The sequence below is a fragment of the Acyrthosiphon pisum genome, chromosome A1 (assembly GCF_005508785.2).
Source record: "Acyrthosiphon pisum isolate AL4f chromosome A1, pea_aphid_22Mar2018_4r6ur, whole genome shotgun sequence".
In the NCBI taxonomy this organism is placed as follows: Eukaryota; Metazoa; Arthropoda; class Insecta; order Hemiptera; family Aphididae; genus Acyrthosiphon; species Acyrthosiphon pisum.
In genome coordinates this window covers 14,739,178-14,758,146 of record NC_042494.1, presented here as the reverse complement: position 1 = coordinate 14,758,146, position 18,969 = coordinate 14,739,178, and the positions used below count along the sequence as shown (strand labels likewise).

The 18,969-nt window shown below is 28.5% G+C and overlaps 2 protein-coding genes across 3 annotated transcripts in view; one reads left to right on the top strand and one right to left on the bottom strand.

The window, feature by feature from the left end:
• Positions 1-1,402, bottom strand: part of LOC100163594 (venom protease) — a 7,658-nt gene extending 6,256 nt beyond the window's left edge. The window contains exons 1-3 of the mRNA XM_029486718.1: positions 1,161-1,402; positions 1,002-1,042; positions 792-895 (exon numbers count right to left, since the gene is read on the bottom strand). Of these exons, the coding sequence (XP_029342578.1) occupies positions 792-895; positions 1,002-1,042; positions 1,161-1,239 (224 nt within the window). The 5' untranslated portion in view covers positions 1,240-1,402. The remainder of the gene's footprint in view (positions 1-791; positions 896-1,001; positions 1,043-1,160) is intronic.
• A 4,510-nt stretch (positions 1,403-5,912) lies between these two features.
• The window catches only part of LOC100159651 (alpha-1,6-mannosyl-glycoprotein 2-beta-N-acetylglucosaminyltransferase), a 65,897-nt gene continuing 52,840 nt past the window's right edge, over positions 5,913-18,969 (top strand). The window contains exon 1 of one of the 2 annotated variants that reach the window (XM_029486713.1): positions 5,913-6,009. The gene's annotated coding sequence lies outside the window, so the exon portion shown is untranslated. The remainder of the gene's footprint in view (positions 6,010-18,969) is intronic. The other variant, XM_029486715.1, reaches the window with a different exon arrangement.

Genomic DNA, 18,969 nt, shown 5'->3' with positions numbered 1-18,969 from the left:
TTTTCCATATTTTGTCAATTTTGAACTTTAAATGCTTATAAAAAAAAACTGTGACTAAGGATTTTTAATATTTTTCATCTGCCTTTGAAATAATATACTAGGAGCTTTCTATTAAATTCTCAAGCTTTTTTAACCAACAAAATATTTTATTGATATTTTTAGAAAAAAAACTAAAAAAAAAATGGAAAATGAAAATGTTCCTAAACAGTTCAAAACAAATCATAATATTTTGAAAATTTCATCGTGTATAGAAAATGTAAATATAAACAACCAGTGAAAATTTCATGTATATACATTCATTCGTTTTAGAGTTACATCAAAAGCCAAAATCGATTTTGCGAAAAACCGATTTTGCGTAAAAATTCCCGTTTTTCCTTAATTTTTCTTTTGTTTTTCACGGCGCTTTTGAAAACTACTGGAAAATTTTTACTTTTGCCCCCCCCCCCCCCCCCCCCAAAGTACCAACTAGATTCACTTTCCTATCAGAAAAGATACTGTTGAAGAAAATCCATGCACTTTTACTGTCCTAAAAGGTGATGACAGACACAAAAAAAAAAATAAATAATAAAAAAAAAAAAAACACATCATTTTAAAATCAATACATTCATCGTTCCACTCAGAATCTAAAATATTACATTTTTAAATATTTTTAAACCTACCTACTACCTACATTTTGTATGTAGGTAATATATTTCCAAACTGTAATTATTTATTTTACATCAGGTACCTAATGCTTCTTATATAATATTTATAATTTTTAATTAAGTCGAATTTTAGTTTATTATACTCACAATTCATTTCCCAATTTACATTTTTGTTGATTTTGAGTTTCCAAATGTATATCGCATTCCAACCTAGAAACACATTCTGTGTTTTGGCGGCATACTTGATCACCCTAGAACGATTAAAGTTGATCTCATTATAAGTACATTATTATAATTTATATAAATTAGCTAATAAGTTTAATTTAATCGTCATATCGATATTATTATAATCATTACCTGTTTCTTGTTCTTTTCGTATCTAGTCCGTACCAATTGACCTGATAATTATAACGATAACAATAAATTAATTAATCAACTATAAATTACAATGTACAATTATTTTGAATTAATATTTTTTTAATATTTATGTAGAAATTACAGTGCATAAAAAACTACCTGCAGTGGCGTGAATATCAAAGACGATCAAAATACACAGTGGTAACAAGTAAACATTAAAATTTTTTAATACTAACATTTTAAGACAATAACTTGTTCGTTGTTTTCATCTCAGGAACAATGTGTTTCGTTATAAGTACCTATAGTTATAGCGTTCATAATGCGCGCTCTTCAAAACGGTATAGGAACGAATGTGATGTCATTGGGACAATATAGCCATATAGGTAATAATGTAATAATTTGTTATTGTGATGGTAAAAATAAACGCGTTTAGTCAATCGTTCAAAATGTATCTCCCCACAACGTGACTTCAACACACGTTTTATCGTTTGATAATAATATGCTATTGCATACCACAGCAGTATAGATATGGACCGTTAGGCTCATTAACTACTGTCGTTAGTCTGTTATAAAACTTACTTAAATAAAAAATATATACATTCATATTGAATTAAAAAAGTATTGATTAGTGTATTCAAACATAAAAATATAATTAAAATTAAAAATTACAGGCTTGAGGTTTTAATAGCAAATATACAAGATTTTTATTTTTAATACACAAATCTAAATCTTTGGTGTAACTCCATCATTGATATAAATATATAATTGACTCAAGCGGATATTATTTGATTTTAAAAACTGAATAGGTAGAACCAAAGGCATATCATGGATTATCTAAGGGGGGAGGGTTTAAGTATAAATTTTACTACATTTTTTTACAGTTTTCTTATATAAATAATACATTTATTAGGGGTGGAAAGGTAATGTGTGTGAGGGTACCCTATCTACGCCACTGGCCATTGGGTATCACATCTTATGTCATCGTGAATAATACAAAATGAGTTTTTCAAATTAATTCATGAATTCATGATGTATTAAAAATTTAAACGATGAACAACTATTATTATGGATATAAAAGTCACCGAAAGCACAAAAGACGCACTAAAAGTGCTTTTTTCGTTAAATAATATTGCCGTCGTATACTTTTGTAAATTACAAATTTTAACGGGAGTGGTATACAATGGTAGCAGCAGTGTACCAAACGAGAAATAAGGAAAAGCTTGGTCGGGAGGTATATTTTAAACGATCGATTTCGACCAGAGCATCGACGTGGCGTGGCATATAATATAATCAGTACACAATTTACATATGACATTTATGCCGTCGCAAGAACGTTTAAATTATTTATGCTCATATCATTAGTTTATAATAATTTCGGCTGTAAAACAAATTAGGTACGGGTCATCATGCAGATAATTTTAATGAATTCGGTAAGTTAACTGCAGAAAATTACAAAAGTATAATTTATTTAATGATGTGCGATGACAATGGCTACGTAACTACTTACTTGTTTAAATAATAGCATTAAGTATAATGATAATAGGTATAGACCATATTTATTTTTGTTGGTCTTCACTAATCATTATCAACTCCGTGATGGTTTCGTAGCAGTGACCAAACATACAGCATACATAATGACGTTTTGTTCGAAGTTTTGCATATTATGTAGGCACTGTTACATTTTTAATTCCTTAGTTTAAATATTGTAAGTATAATATTCAATAGATAAATACATAAAATATAGTAATATAAAAGTAGTATATTATATTATATTATATTATATTATCAAAATAATATTGCAGAGTCATTAAATTAATCCGAATAAATTGTAAAATTATGATATAACCCGAAACGGTTGAAACAGTTTAATTCTTCCTTATGTATAGAATTAAAATAATTTATTTACGAATTTACAGCTGAGTAGTTGACATAATAACTCAAATATTGTTATGTAACCTGTCGTGTTTTCAGAATAACTACTTAACAATGCAGCTTGAAAGCTCAACTCTAGGGAGTTCGGAATATTCGTAATATAATATTAATAACTCAAAATCCTCTGTCTGATTAATGACAATTACCAAAAATTATTTATTTTTTGCAACCTGAGATGGCGAGAGTTAAATAAAATACTGATCGTCATAAACTTAAACTTTAAAGGAATGTATATGATGCATACACTCAAATTAGATGCTTATAGATGATACAATACAATTTATCACATTTATTTTTCACCAGTTTTGATGGATTGTTACGAAACCTTAAAATATTTCAAACAAAACTAGTTCGCGTGTCTATGGAGAATTGATAAAGTACCTATAACGTAAACATGCATAATACCTATAAACGTACAACAACACATAGGTACGTGCAATTGATTGTATTTTTTTTTTATTGAGACCATCATAAAAGACACGAAAATATGTTATAAAAAATAGTCGATAGAATCCAACGAAACTAATAACACACACACGACACACATACAACACAACAGCACACAGGCACACAACTATATAAGTATATACATAGTTAAAATTGTTAAAATATTAGTATTCGGTTTTTTAATATGTGCTATAGTGTAATTTTTATAGGAATGGGATTTGGGACTTTCGCCTCAATCAATAAAAAGTACCTAACCTATTATAATACACGATTTTCTATTTCATTAACATTTTTTTTTTTTTTTAATAACAGATACGAAATATTATATACGTTGATTCCTGCACTCGAGTTCAGCACGAGACGTGGTTAGTAGCACAGAGGAAAAGAATTGTGCGAAGGGCTGACGAAGGAAAAAAAACTGATATTGTACACAGCGTATAAAATACTTTTGGTTTTTATTGCGGCACTGCTGCCATAATAAGATGTCATTATGTTTGTGCTGCCTCGCATGGCATACAACAATATGCAGTAAAAATCATAGAGGTACGGTGTTTCGTATAACCCAGCATTGTATGCGAAAAACATTATAATACGCGAGATTTAAAACGGCAGAAATAACATTTTTATTTCAGTTTTAAAATTGGTATTTTATATTGTGAAGCCGATGTTTAAAATATTTAAATTTTCTTCAAAACGTTTTGAAAAAAAAAACGTCCACAAGCTACGTCGGTATAAAGATTGCTTTTTTTATAATATACTTGTATATATATTAATACTAATATGTACCTATATATAATATACTTGTCCTTTGAGGTCTTTGAGCTCTTCATTAAAACCGTGATCAATACCGAAATGCAATATAAAATAATTATGCATTAGAACGAACACCGTTTTTTTTTTTTTTTTGAACTTTGTATACACCTTAAAAATATATATTTTCTTAAAAAGAATAAACTCATTAATCTTTAAAAAAAAACTTAAAATAACACCGGAGTTGTATTTTCCTCTACGGCTTTGAGGCCCGACAATATACGTTTAATTAGGCCCCTAAGCTAGCAAAATGTCTACACGCACTCACGCGTACCCATACACACCTAGGCACCTAATATATGTATATTATGATAGTTGTTACTATACTATGCGTGTGTATACGAGAAACGGCTCAAACAACAATACGATGTTAATCAAAGATATATACTTATTTAAAAAAAAACAACGGGTCGGCCAAATCATTGCATTCCTCAACAAATATAATATTATATTATATTCTGTGGTAATGTGCAGACTAGGTATGATCACGATAAGTATTTACCTACATCTAGAATGTTATTTTAACACGCGGTATACAGTAAATTTCTTCTTGTATAGCGTGTATATAGAGCGTGTGTGCTGCAGGTATATGGAAGTTTAAAGAGGGCGTAGAGTAACTTTTCGAATAGTTTTAGAAACTTTTACGCGGTCGAGACCACCACACATCTATAGAATTCGATATAATTTGTTAAATAAGAGTTGATAATGCAGAACTAATTGGCTGTTTAGACCGCTAAATAAATCAAATTCACAGGTCAATCGAAGCAACTTCGTTTTTATTTACCACTGATTAGACGGCGACTAATCAAAAATAATAAATACGTTTTCCAATTAGTTCACGGCTGCGTTACACCCGAATGAAAAAAATCGATGTAAGTATAGGTAGGTAGGTAGGTACACAAAGATAATAATTAACAATACGAATCCTCGACGACTTAACAGTGTTAAGACCAGTATAGCCGCAGTGGCGCAGCTATAGGAATGGTGAAAATCTCCAGTACTATTATATGTGTACATTTTATGTTATTTTTTGTCATATTTTTAACTCATTATCATTGTAACATATAACACTGTATTTTACGATAACCTGCGTACCTAATATAGATATTTAAAAATAAATGTTGTTTATTATAAATTGTACATTTTGAAAACTTAATCTAAACGAAAGTAGGTATACTATAATAGTAAGTTGTAAATCAGACTGTAGTGTAATATTAACTAAATAAATACTTTATAGAAACTTATGTTTTTCTTAAAATATCAATGTGATGTCCATATTAGTAAATTCTACCAAATATAATTTTCAAAAATTTTTAATGTTACATACAACTTTAGTTTATTTTAATATTTTTTTCACTAGATAATTTACCTGATTATATCAAATATTCATATACTCTCACATAGTCAGATGTTTATCATGTTTCTAATATGTTTCAATAACAGTGAATAACTTACAAATTATTTGTCACAGTAATATATTCCTGAAAATAATAAATTATTTACAGTAATAATATACTAATCAATTAAAACTTTTAAAAAACCACTGTGTAAACTGTTAGATAAATTATTATACTTGTCTTGTTTTTATTATATTAGCTGCACACGTGAAAATTACGTCATATTTTATCGTAAATGTTATATTATATGTACGTTAAATTTATCATCTAAATGTATAATTAAAAAAATGAGAGTAACTCAAACAGAATTTTTTTTAAATTAATTAAGCACAAAAGCATTATCAAGTAAATGAAAAAAATATCAAATAATATAACAGTATGATTTATTCATTCAATATCTAAACTTCGCTCTACTGTTTTAGGTAAGTAATCATATTTAAATTTATATTATCATAAAATTAACATAATAATATGTCAGTGACGTATTTACCTAGGTATTTCCATATGTTTATATATTAGCAGACCATGGAACCAGTGTTCACCCCCATTATCGTTTAAGAACAGAGTTATCAATATTCTGATTTTTGGAATTTTTAAGTATAGGTACGAATAGGACCGTACTTTCAAATATATTTTTAAAATGTTTAAAAGATGCCACATGCTGATAAAAATTAATTTTTTACTGTAAATTGTGAAGCAGAGGATATTTTTTTAAATGTCTATGTATCAAAATTCGAACGAGTAGTTTCCTAGTTATTAAAATTATATAACTATGGATAATATATTAATATAGTGTTAAAAAATGGTTTTACAAAAATAAAAAATAGAATCTATGTAATATATCTTATGTAATATATTTTAATCTTATTCCTACTTATTATCTCAGTTATAACCGATTTATACGATTTAAATGTTTTAATTATTACAAAAAGTTAAAAAATAATGCGTATCACCTACGTTTTTGGTTGTATTCATTAATTTCTATTTTTTCTTTCTACATTTCAATATTTTATCATACAATTATATTTTTTTTTATGTTTTTTTTAATCTAACATCGTCCATGTCTGTGCTGGTGCACAGCATAGTATATTATAATATTGTTATTATACTCGAAAAAATAAAAAAAACACTGTACGACTGTCACAGTGTTGTGTACTCATGTGTGCCTAATAGTGTACAGTACTAAAAAATAAAAATACAGTCAACATGTTACACATGGTAACATGGATATTATAATGATAAGATAAAATATACGCCCAGCAGACACGCAGAAATGGGTAAATTCTCGTTAATCATGATAATATTAAATACAGTTATTTGTCAATAGTTACTATTGACCGCATTGTTATTGGATTTCGACAGTATTGTAGTAAAATGATACACTAATACAGGCGTTTGTATAATAAAATATTATAATTGTATGTACCTACATAATTAGTACAATAATGTGTATTCAAGAATATAAAATTTAAAAAAAAAATCACGAAATGAACAATGGCGTATAATTCAATAGAAAAATAACGTTTGGAACGTATTTTTCGTTGTACGATGTACCTATGTAAACAATATTATAATATTAGGTATATTGTTATTAGGAGATCTGAGATAGGTAATACCTACCTATTACGGTACGATTTTTAGGTCATACAGACTATGACCACAACTGCTGTATTGTATATTTTATAAAATATAGTAGGTACCTATGTATAATATATACGTTTTATGTCACTTTTGATTTACCTGTATCTATACATTGGTTTTACGATCACAGATTCAAAATTTATGTGACTGCTAAATATTTTATTACTCGTTTTTCAACGTCATTTCAGAAAATCAAAACAATAATATTGTGACTAAGACGATAATCGCGAAATTATTATACGAAACTCTATATATATTATGATTTTAATAGAATGGTTTACCTAAATGAAACACATGTATCAAAATAAATAAATTTTTGTGAAAGTTTAGATACCTGATACATAAATATTAAAATTTAAAATCGTCAGATAATATACAATTATTAAAATGTATTTTTTGTTTTAAATATTAGACTACAAATAGATACAAATTAACTTAATAATATAAAGTATGCACCTAAGGTATGTCAAGTACGAGAAAAAACAATTATTTATAATTGGTTACAAAATAATATTATCTACAGTATTATTTTCATTGCGAATACGAACTTTGGGGATTTTCCACTCACTATGGAATTATTTTATTTTCTGTTTGGTATCATCGTGATATTGTTAACTTTTGTTTTATATTTACGGACCATATTTTTTAATTCGATATCTTGAACTAAAATATTTTCTAAATGTTTGTTGTGTATAAATATTGAATTGTGAACAAACATCAATAATAATAACATGCAATTGTACAGATGGGTTGAGTAGCGCATGTATATTTTGCGAGATGCCCGCGGCCCTACGCCACAAATAAATTTAATTTTGAACCATCAAATAATAATGTAAATTAAAATAAAACAATTTATTACGCACAGTCATTATAAAATAAATAATAACAATATTATACAGAACTACTAAATATCGATTCATTTGAATGTAAGACCTACAAATTAAATTCACAAACCCAATAACGATAATCCGTCATGGGTATTATGTATGAATTGTTATCATTGATATCTGTAATATAAATGTCAATAATTGTAAGTCTATACAAGTACCTAAGTTTATATGATTAATGTCAGGAAAACTTTAATAATAATAATAATAATAATAAAAGTATTATATATGCATGTGTCACTTCCAGTTTTAAAATACATAACCAGCATCGAAATTCTAATATAAAATAATTATTACAAACATTTCTTTCCGATTTCACCTCTACTACAACTAATATACTAAGCACTAGGTACTATTATTATTATAGTAACTCCTTCCTCATGTTCTCACCGCAATCTCACACAACACAATTAGCATCCCAGTATAGGATTACTATCTTATAACATTATGCATAATTGTACCTAACATTATATGTACAAACGCACAATACGAAAACTATTTTCTATTATTTATCCGTAACCGAGTGTATACAACACATGTAATACACGATGACATATGTTTATTGTTTAACTCCTGAAAGAAAAAAACTATATATTTTACCGTTGGTACTTTGCACTGCATTAATAATCAAAATGTAAATATACGTGCGACAAATGTCAATGTATGTATACACATTGTGTTATTCCAAGTGCCTAGTTATACGCGTGCAAAATGCACATAACTTATTAAATTGAATTTAAATCGTCGTCATAAATAATTTAAACTGTACCGATAAATAATTAATTAACAACACCGATTTTTACAGCGTCGAAAAACAAAATATTGTCCCGTTTGTTACGACGGTCCGCAAACGTTTAGGACGCAGTGGCGGCCGGGCGGTATCGGACGATGTTTTAAGATGGAAAAACTGTAGAAATATTATATTTTTACGTCCATCTATAGCATCGTCTCATTATTATTTTACACTTTACGCTGTAGTTCACCGGTTAGGTTCATGTGTTATAAATAAAGTGTGCACTGTGCACTAAAATACGCCGTCGTCGTAGTTCACCGCTTCAACGAGCCGACAGTTTGTTTTTTTTACATTTCACGCACTCACCTATGATCGCTGTCATAATCAATGGCTGTATGGCACGCATGGGTCAAACATCGTTTGTTCAACTGTTAATTAATTTTTATATCCTATATTAGATATACCTATTACCTATATAGCACTAGTGCTACAGCTATGTACCGCCTGATTTGATGCCTAATTATTTTATTGGCATACCTGTGACTCCGATATTATCACATTCATTAAAAATTACATATAATATAATATACGATATTAGGTATACTTAATATAATCGTAAGAATACTGACTAATGAATTTCTAGAAAAATTGTGTGTTTCAAAAATAAAAATAATTTCTGTAACATTATATTATTATTATTAATATATATCATAATTTATGAGTACAACTAATTACAAGTCGTATTTTAGGAGTATATAATATCGTTATAAGATTAAAATCAATTTTTAATAGGTTCATAACAAGAGAACCGCCCTTTCCTCAATCCCTTGGCGAAGACAAGCATAAAAAAGTTTCGACACAATATTTCATTAGTCCAGACATATTCGACCTACGGCCGACAAGCTTTAATTTAAGCACCCAGAATAAAAAAAAACTTAAAATTACAAATTACACTGATTTAAAACTTACATTTTATTACTATATAGGTACCTACCTACATAAATCATACAATGTTATGTGACTATAAATGTATTTTTATCTTTTATTAACTACTCTCCTGCTTCTAGGCACTTTGATTATCATCATATTGTAGCGGTCCGTTTATTATAATGTTACAAAAATAATATGTTTGCGGCCCCGTTAAACTGCAAAGGTCGAGGTTATGTCGACATTTTATAGGTATACGTATTACGTAGTCAGTGGATTACAAAAAATTGGCACTCTACCTAATCTACAAATGACTCGGTAAGGGACGAAAAATAGAGGTTTAAAGTTTAAACGCAGTCCTTTATATTACGAAATATATATTAATTTTTATAAATATTTTAAGGGGACGTCACATCTCCATGACGTGTTGTCTCCGTCATAAAGATACCAATTTTGTGTTGTTATAGCCGAAATATTAGAGTGACCTCACCAATTATCAAACTTAAAGCAAATACACCGTGGGCCTTAAATAATGTTCTTAACTTTAAATTTTATAATAGGTAAAATTACTCAAATATTAAAACATCAGAGTAAAATGGATTATTATGAATATAAAATTCGCTACATTATTCGTTAGTTATATTATGTAAGCAACACATTATGCGGGTATAAGGTGATGGATATACAATTTTAATCACATATACCTAATATAGTATATATTATAAGGCTCTTAATATATTGTTACAATGACATTTTAAAAATATTAAAAATCCAGTCATACATTTTTTTTTTAAGCATTTAAAGTTCGTTGTTGACAAAATTTATCAAATTTAAAATTTAATAATTATTTTGTAGTTTAAAATTTATAAAATGTTCAACTTTTATAGTTTAGGATAGAAAATTTAAAACAAAAGTTCCACGTAAATGGGTTTTATATAAATTACTTTATTCACAATAATATCATCAAATATACAATATGGTAGTAATATCATAGGCTGACCAACCATCTTCGCTCAGAATCGTTTTTCTTATACAATGATATGATATCATTGAATTAAAATTTAACTCCATCCATTACAGTGACCCGCTTGTAACCACCCACTTGCCCATTTTTTTTTAGTTAAAGTGTATCATAATATGCGACCGAGCGGAATCAATGTGTTATAAAAAAAAAATCAGTGGAATCGATAGCCAGCACAATCGATAAGTATATTACAGGTAAAAAGGTCATTTCGGCAGAATTGATACCCAATTCTCATGAAGATATGGTATAAGATTTTTCAGTAATAACGCTATACAGACAGTCTGTGTAAAAATGGGAAGGAAAATAAAGTTCGACAGTACCGCCTATATAATATTTATTTTATATTTTAAATAAGTGAGTACCCAAAGTAAAAATATGGGCCGCAATTCGTTTATACGCTCTTCAAAAATCTGGGCAGCAATTATTGGTGTGTGCCCTACAAAGGCCGCGTCCGAGTGTACACGACAAGCCGGCCACTTTAAAATCATTACTCCCGCTCACAGCTGAGTCCACAAATTACAATGTTTGTATAGACCAACGGTTTCCGTATTACGTACAGCAATCATATAGGTATTTTATTTCGATTACATTATCCGTGGCTTAGTCAAATTTGGTAACCAGCTCGAATTTTAAAAATAATATAGGCTATAATAATATGGAGATGAGATACACCGCACATGGCGTATACATATATACCGTATAAATATTGTAAAATATAATTGCCATATACAATATGAGGACGGGGGAACTTGCAATGAGAGAGTGTCAAGTGGCGCAGGCACGCTTGGGGTAGACGGGTTAGTAGGTTAAAATGGAGAAAACGCGTGACTTACCAAAATTGTAAAGGTATAACACGGCACACCTCGAAAAGGCCAAAAAATATCCAAGGTGTCTGAACATAATATTTAAATTATTAGTCTTTGGGTATACAAAAATTTCCAAAAATCAGGATTGTATATGCATTTTAAGTGCATCATTAATGCATTTATAGCCGTAGGGTGGCGGGAAGTGAGAATGCTTGGTGATTCACTCTTAGTGATAAGTGATACTTCAAACAGTTAGCACACCATTTGTCATTAATCATTATATATTTCTAAAACTATATTGACTTTTTTCGACCATATAGTTTTGAAAATTGAATAAGATACAATTCTGGCATTTCATAAAATTATTGTCATTCGTCCTTATACTTTTCTCTATTATTAACGTTTGATATCTTAATGACAATCTGTGTACTTAATCTGAAGCAGAGTAATATTATCTGAATAACGAGTTTTCGCTGTTATAAGGATGTACATACCTATTACCTACCTACTAAGATGCAAGCAGAATGCTAAAAAAATTAAAATTAAAATTTTGAGTGGGGTAAAGAATGTATTAGTGTTACAGTAGTATTTAAATATCACCATGGTTTTGTGAAGAAGGGAGAACCAACACTTTCGTGTGTAGTTCTTTAGATCGTAAAACTGTTATGTTGATGGAGTAAGTGGTATTTTGGAGTGGGTATTTTTCAACTTTCACAGTAGGTAGTCTTAAAAATTAAATACAAGCGAGTTAGTAGTAACCGTAGTACCAAGAGGTGCTCTTAAAGTCTTGAATTATCACAATCAGCAGAAAAACAAAAAATAGTTATTATTACAGGTGAATGGTAGTACATATTATAGGTATTGTATTAAATAATTATAGGATATTATAACAAATATTTAAAATAACGTCTCCATAATATTTAGTGGGGCAAAACATGAAAATAATTAAAACTGTATAAGTATACAACAATGTATTATAATTTTCATAAACATTTTTTACATTTAATTTCATTTTGACCTTCAGATAACGAGTTACGCCAGTGCGATAAACTGTATGTGCCAGGTGATTCATTTTAATGTACACATGCACATTTCAATCATTATTCTTTTTTTTCCACGAACACTGGAAGCGAATATATTATTTTAGTGGTATGTGAATAATAATTATTCACACAAAACATTATTCATAAGATAATAATAATGGAACTTTTCAACTGAAATAAAAAAAAAAAAAAAATTGTCGATGTATGCCGATACTAAATGTAGGTAGTACGTATAGGTTCCACGTTGACTTAGTGTTATTATACTTATTATATGATAATATACTATATTATACATAATAATATATTTGGAGAGCGTTTTAAATTACAAAGGATATAATATTATTATTTAACAATTTACAAAAAACTGTGCCCATTATTGTTACATGTGCACCAACAGTTTAAAACAATATAAAACAACAAAAGTGTCACTCCCTTCAAAAAAACGCCAGCGCCTCGACCTTATAATATTGTTTTCATTTTCTTTTTAAAGAACTCCAAAATCGTATTGTGTAGCTGTCGTCATTAATGCCAAGATATTATTATACGTAGGTATATAGAACCGTATGCCGTATGGACTGTAGCTGAACTGTATGGTTCGGTTGCAAGAGGGATTATACTTTATGATACTGACGTAATCCACACATTTTTGGAGCCTAAAAATGGATGACACAATAACTGTGTTATATTTTAGTTCATTACACAAGGCGTGTTGGCTTGTGGTTTTTGTGGGTCAAACGTCTAAAGTTCAAAACTGTAAATGTGTATCAGTCACCACGAATGTAAATCGGACCTGTAATTGATTGGATACGGTGCATGTCTGGTGCTATTTTTTTAGTTAAAAAGTCAAAAGTGGTAATTAGGTGGTGGTGTCTAGTTATCAGTCACCACCCGTGTAAGTCGGATCAGACTGGGCAATCCGCCCACGACAGATTTGGGTACGGCACTCGTTATATTTTGGTTTCAGTTTTAAGTGCGTAACTCGGCTTAAATGAAATATAATAAAACAATTATTATGAACAAAAAACATGGAATATACCATGTGGTATGAATTATTAAAATACATATTTATAGGTATGCGTAAAAAAATACTTATATAAATAATTAACAATAATTCGGCGACGGAAACAAAAAATTATTATAATAATATGTATTAACTCGCGGAATTATCAATTATTGCTTTATAGAAAGTAAAAACTTTAAGGGCTGGAAAATTAAATTAAAGAAATGTAATTTTATAACGATAAAATGATAAGTGGAGCTCAACAGCAATTTTATTTACGTTTTATTATGTAAAAATTCAAATAATGAAATTTTCTAAAGTCCTAAGTTTTTATTTCAAAAATGAATTGGAGCTATTACTTTGTCATAACTCATAAGTAATCCAGTGGGTAGGTAATTACTTTACATTAAGTTAGTCTCAAACCCATTGCATGATACACGCTAAAACAAATTTTACTGAACTCACCTAAACACATCGTAATTATTATAAGCGTCAAAAAGCAATTAGCCCCAATGCAATGAGGCCATTTTTATATAATATTTTAGCTTAAAGCGAAGTACGAGGGTCGATTTTTTTTATGGAGATACAGAGTTGACCAAATATTAACCAAATAATTTAATCATAATATATTTTTTACAATGGGAACTCGTTGACATATTTTTTATTTTCGTTATTTTTCATCTACACACAATGTCTATTATAGTTATCAGTAGCTACATAATATAATAAAGTGCATTTATTGATATATACTATGTATATATGCTATTGTATACATACGACAAATGTCACCATACATAATACTGGACTTCCCGACATCCCAAACAAATATATGAGGAATAAAACATGTTTTTTTTTTCTGGTTTAAGTGGGTTGACAAATATTATATAAAAATAATAATGGCCATCCACACACAACGCGAATGGTTATTGATTTTTATTCCATAATGATTGCCGTTCCATGGAAGTAATTACTAAGGAGTTTAGCATTATATAGTATAATATATCATTCATTATACGGAAATCTTGTGCCAAGAATATATTTTCAGAGATGTAAAATAAAGAGCATAATATATATGCCTACGTCTGTTAAAAAAAAATAGTTGAACTACCGTTTCAGTGCCATTACAGTGCCATTGCCGTTTACAGTAGATTTTAACTGGCATGGCAGTCGGGTCACTTCGACTTAAATTTTGTGTACAAAAACGAATAATCATAGTAATAATACTTACTCGTATCACTTATAATATAGCATAATATTAGCACGATACACGGGGGCTGTATTTGATTTAATTTTATTTAGTAAGTACGTTTATCATTGATTATCATACACGGCGAGTGCCTATAATTGTCGACTAGGTACTTATCAATAATCAATGTAAATATTAAGAATTACAAATCGCTTTTTCACTTTACAAATACAGTCAGCTTGGAGAGAAAAATAAAAAAAAATTATAGTAATTATAGTACAATGAGTTGTGTGCGATCGCATCAGTGGCTTTCTTAAATTCCAAGTTTTCAACAGAACCATTAATCATCAATGTTCAATCAGATGTGTAGTACATTGTATGATATGAATCGAAAGAAAATATATTATCCGTGATATAAGTAAATGGTAATTGGTTATACTGATTACTGGCATAGGGCACGAGGCATGTCATCGGTTTGAACCAATAATCGATTACCACCCTCAACCTCGGAACGAATTAATTTCATTTAAATGCAGGTGTAACTTCGAAACATATGGGTTAATTGCACTACCGTAAGAAAAAATACCATTTTGTTTTAATAACAATTAATAGTTTATTAATAATACGAGTATATAAGTAACCAGCTAGTACTTAACAATAATATTTTCATGGTATTCAAAATACATGGGTACCTAATATATCGGTAATAATATATGACAATGTTAAGGAGGTTGCACACTTACACCGTGTCGTGTCGTGTTTTTAATGATCACGTGCTTTCGTGCAATGCGTTTTTTTTTATCTGTATACCAAAATGCAATACTAATGGTATGAATATTGTAGGTACCTGACGATAACATTTTATAACTTTTTTTTAGTTATAATTTCTCTGCAAATATCAGATTCTATAGATAACCACGTGGTAAAAAGTTGAATATATTCAACTATTATGCGGTATCGTTTGGTTACTGTGGTATCGTGCGATAAAATAACAATATACTATATGGTATACCTTGATAGAACCACGTGGTCCAGCCAATTAGAGAAAAATTTTCACACGACATGACACGACACGACACGACATGATCTAAGTGCAGTATCTAAACCCCCCTTTAACTAACACAATATCCTAGAAAATCGATAGTTATTACCTATAGGTAGGTATTGTTATATGACACATTACCATAATTTTTCTGAATACCTACTGATTAGTAATTACTGACACTAATTTGGTTAAACAATATATTATTATCTATACGTCTTTTCCAAACTACAGGGGTTTACTGGTTTGGTAACCTTTACTTAATGTTTAAAAATAATTTGTGCATGGATATTGATTGGTTACAAAAAATAAACTGTTATTATTATTATTATTAAACTAGTTGCGATATAACATAATATTATGATATCTAACTTGCCGTGAACGTACTAATTGATCAGTCGATATGTAATATTATGCCCACGACTACCAGACTTTATATATATATATTTCATCTAATATTATAATGTTATATAATATATAATATATAACATTAATAAAGCTACCCACCCACGTAAATGAACTGAATGAGTTATATTGTATAGTAATTATTTTTACACAGTGTTCGATAAAAATAATATTAAGTATATATTTCTACGATAAAACCAATAAGTTTAACAGTTCATTATATAATTTTAATTTAATAAAACAGAATACACAATAGGTATTAGGTACTATAACTATTGATTTATAAATTCAATTGTTTTGAATTATTTTATGTAAATATACCAGTACAACTGCTTTTATATGAGTCCAAACAATTCAAACATTTTTTATAATTTATTGTCTGATATAGTTTTTGCTTTGAACATTTAAAAAAAAAAAATTACTTAAGGTATGATTTTGATATAATAAGGATCATGAGCCGCATACATAATTAGTATATAACATAACATCATATAGATTAGAATTCGTACATGTATACCTATAAAATATTACTGTAATACTGTACATGTATAAAGTTTTAGATTAGAAGTATTTAAACACATACACACCGGCTTCTGGAAATGGCCTGACCAATTTATGGAAAGTTTACCATCGATGAAAGTTTTTAGTGTTAGTTAAGGAAAGTTTGTTTTATTATAGACATGTACTTATGATTTATGTTTATATGATCGCTATATAATTAAAATGTAAAAAAATACCCATAATAACGATGTAAGAACTAATTATATAGTCCATAATTAAAATTAATAATTAAATAAAATAGTTCTACTCATTATTTTTTAATTACTGCATGTAACTAAAACCACGTCATTTACTGGCCATACTATAAAATAACTAGGTAGGTATATATTGAGTTATTGATATAATATTATAATTAGTAAATAGTAATATCTATAGTAGCCATGCAGTAGACACCTAATACCTATACGCACTATGAATAATAATTATACTAATATAATATTATGATATAAAGTATGAATATGTGTGTTCAACACGATTTTCAATAAAATTCATTAAAAATTATATCTATGGTATTATACTTATTGGAAATTATTTTAAATTTTAAATATAATGATTTTTGTTTATCAAATAGGTACTTGTAGATGTATTATATATTAATTAAAATCACGACGAGCAAAATATACGAGCATAATAAATAATACCAATTACCAAGTGTTTATGGGTTTCATTTTCACTCACCATTATCATGTTCAATACTATTCATTCGTTTTAAATTTGGATCACATATCTTATTTATAATATATTGCCAATGGCCATACAGCACACGTCCCACGAGTATTAGTATATAAATTTAAAGTTATTTCAATATTACATTATAAAATAATATTTGTTCAATTTCTAAGGAAGACCTTCAAATTAGTACGTTTATTTTATCAATTGTAAAAATTCAAATAATATTTTTTCTGCAGGACTAACCAATAACAGAAGCTGTACGAACGTTTAAATTTCTCGGCAACGTAATATTATAAAATGAACATCATAATATACCTATTATTATATTAACAAGTATCAAAGTTACATTTTATAATCAATTTTTTGGTATTTTAGCCTTTAGGTACGTAATGATATTAGTGCATATTATTCTGCATATTCATATTTGTAATTCAAATGATCATCATCTTTATCTCAAATTCAACAATACATATAGGTACTAAATATTATGAAATTAAATTACACCATTGCGTTGGTAAATATTGTTTGGCTCCATTATTTTTTTTCTTTTTGAACCAGAAACGTACGAGAAACATTTTCCCGACAGAAAAAAAAGAGTTTACATTAAATAACAACGTTTAGAACTGACGTGTAAATTATTTACATGGATGATATTGTTATTTAATAACAACTTTCCAATCACTATTATAGTATGTAGTAATTTAAATAAAACCCAACTTAAAAAGTTACATAACTATGTTAATTTTCGAGAATAATTTTGATTTGATTCATGAATGCATATTTGACACGCATAATTGGACATAATATTAATACTCATACAGATTGCTAATATAATATTCACTGATATATTACATTATTCAAAATCTGTAATGATTTAATATTTTTTTGTGAATAACAGACTCAGGTTAAGTAATAATAACATTCGCTGCTCACAATCGTGTTTTACGTATGTAGTGGTTTATTAATTATTAAAGGAATATAATATAAAATTATATACCAATAACCACTATATTATTATTATATAATGCGTCGAGATGACAATAACGTTCTAACAGTCCCGGCTCAAGGATTTGCGGAGCCTGGTGAAAAATAGTTTTTTTATATGAAAGGGTTCTCTTCCTAAACACTTAACAAAATAAATAAAATGACTATTGGCCCCTAGTTTGGTTAATACTAGGGCGCCTTGATAATGGTTTAAATACAATTGTTTAATGATTAAGTCTTCCTGATTTCACGAATTTGTTACATTTACTGGATTACTATTGGTTATTAGTTATTACTTACAAGTTATTAGTTCTCAAATCCACTGATCTTCAATGTTTATTACTTTATTAGTAGTGCGTCACACCTATAATACGTCTAAATTATTATAATATACAATATGAATACTGCGTAAGGCGCAACCGCGAGAGGCCTGGTGCCGGGGCACACCTCGCCACCCCCTTGCAACCAACC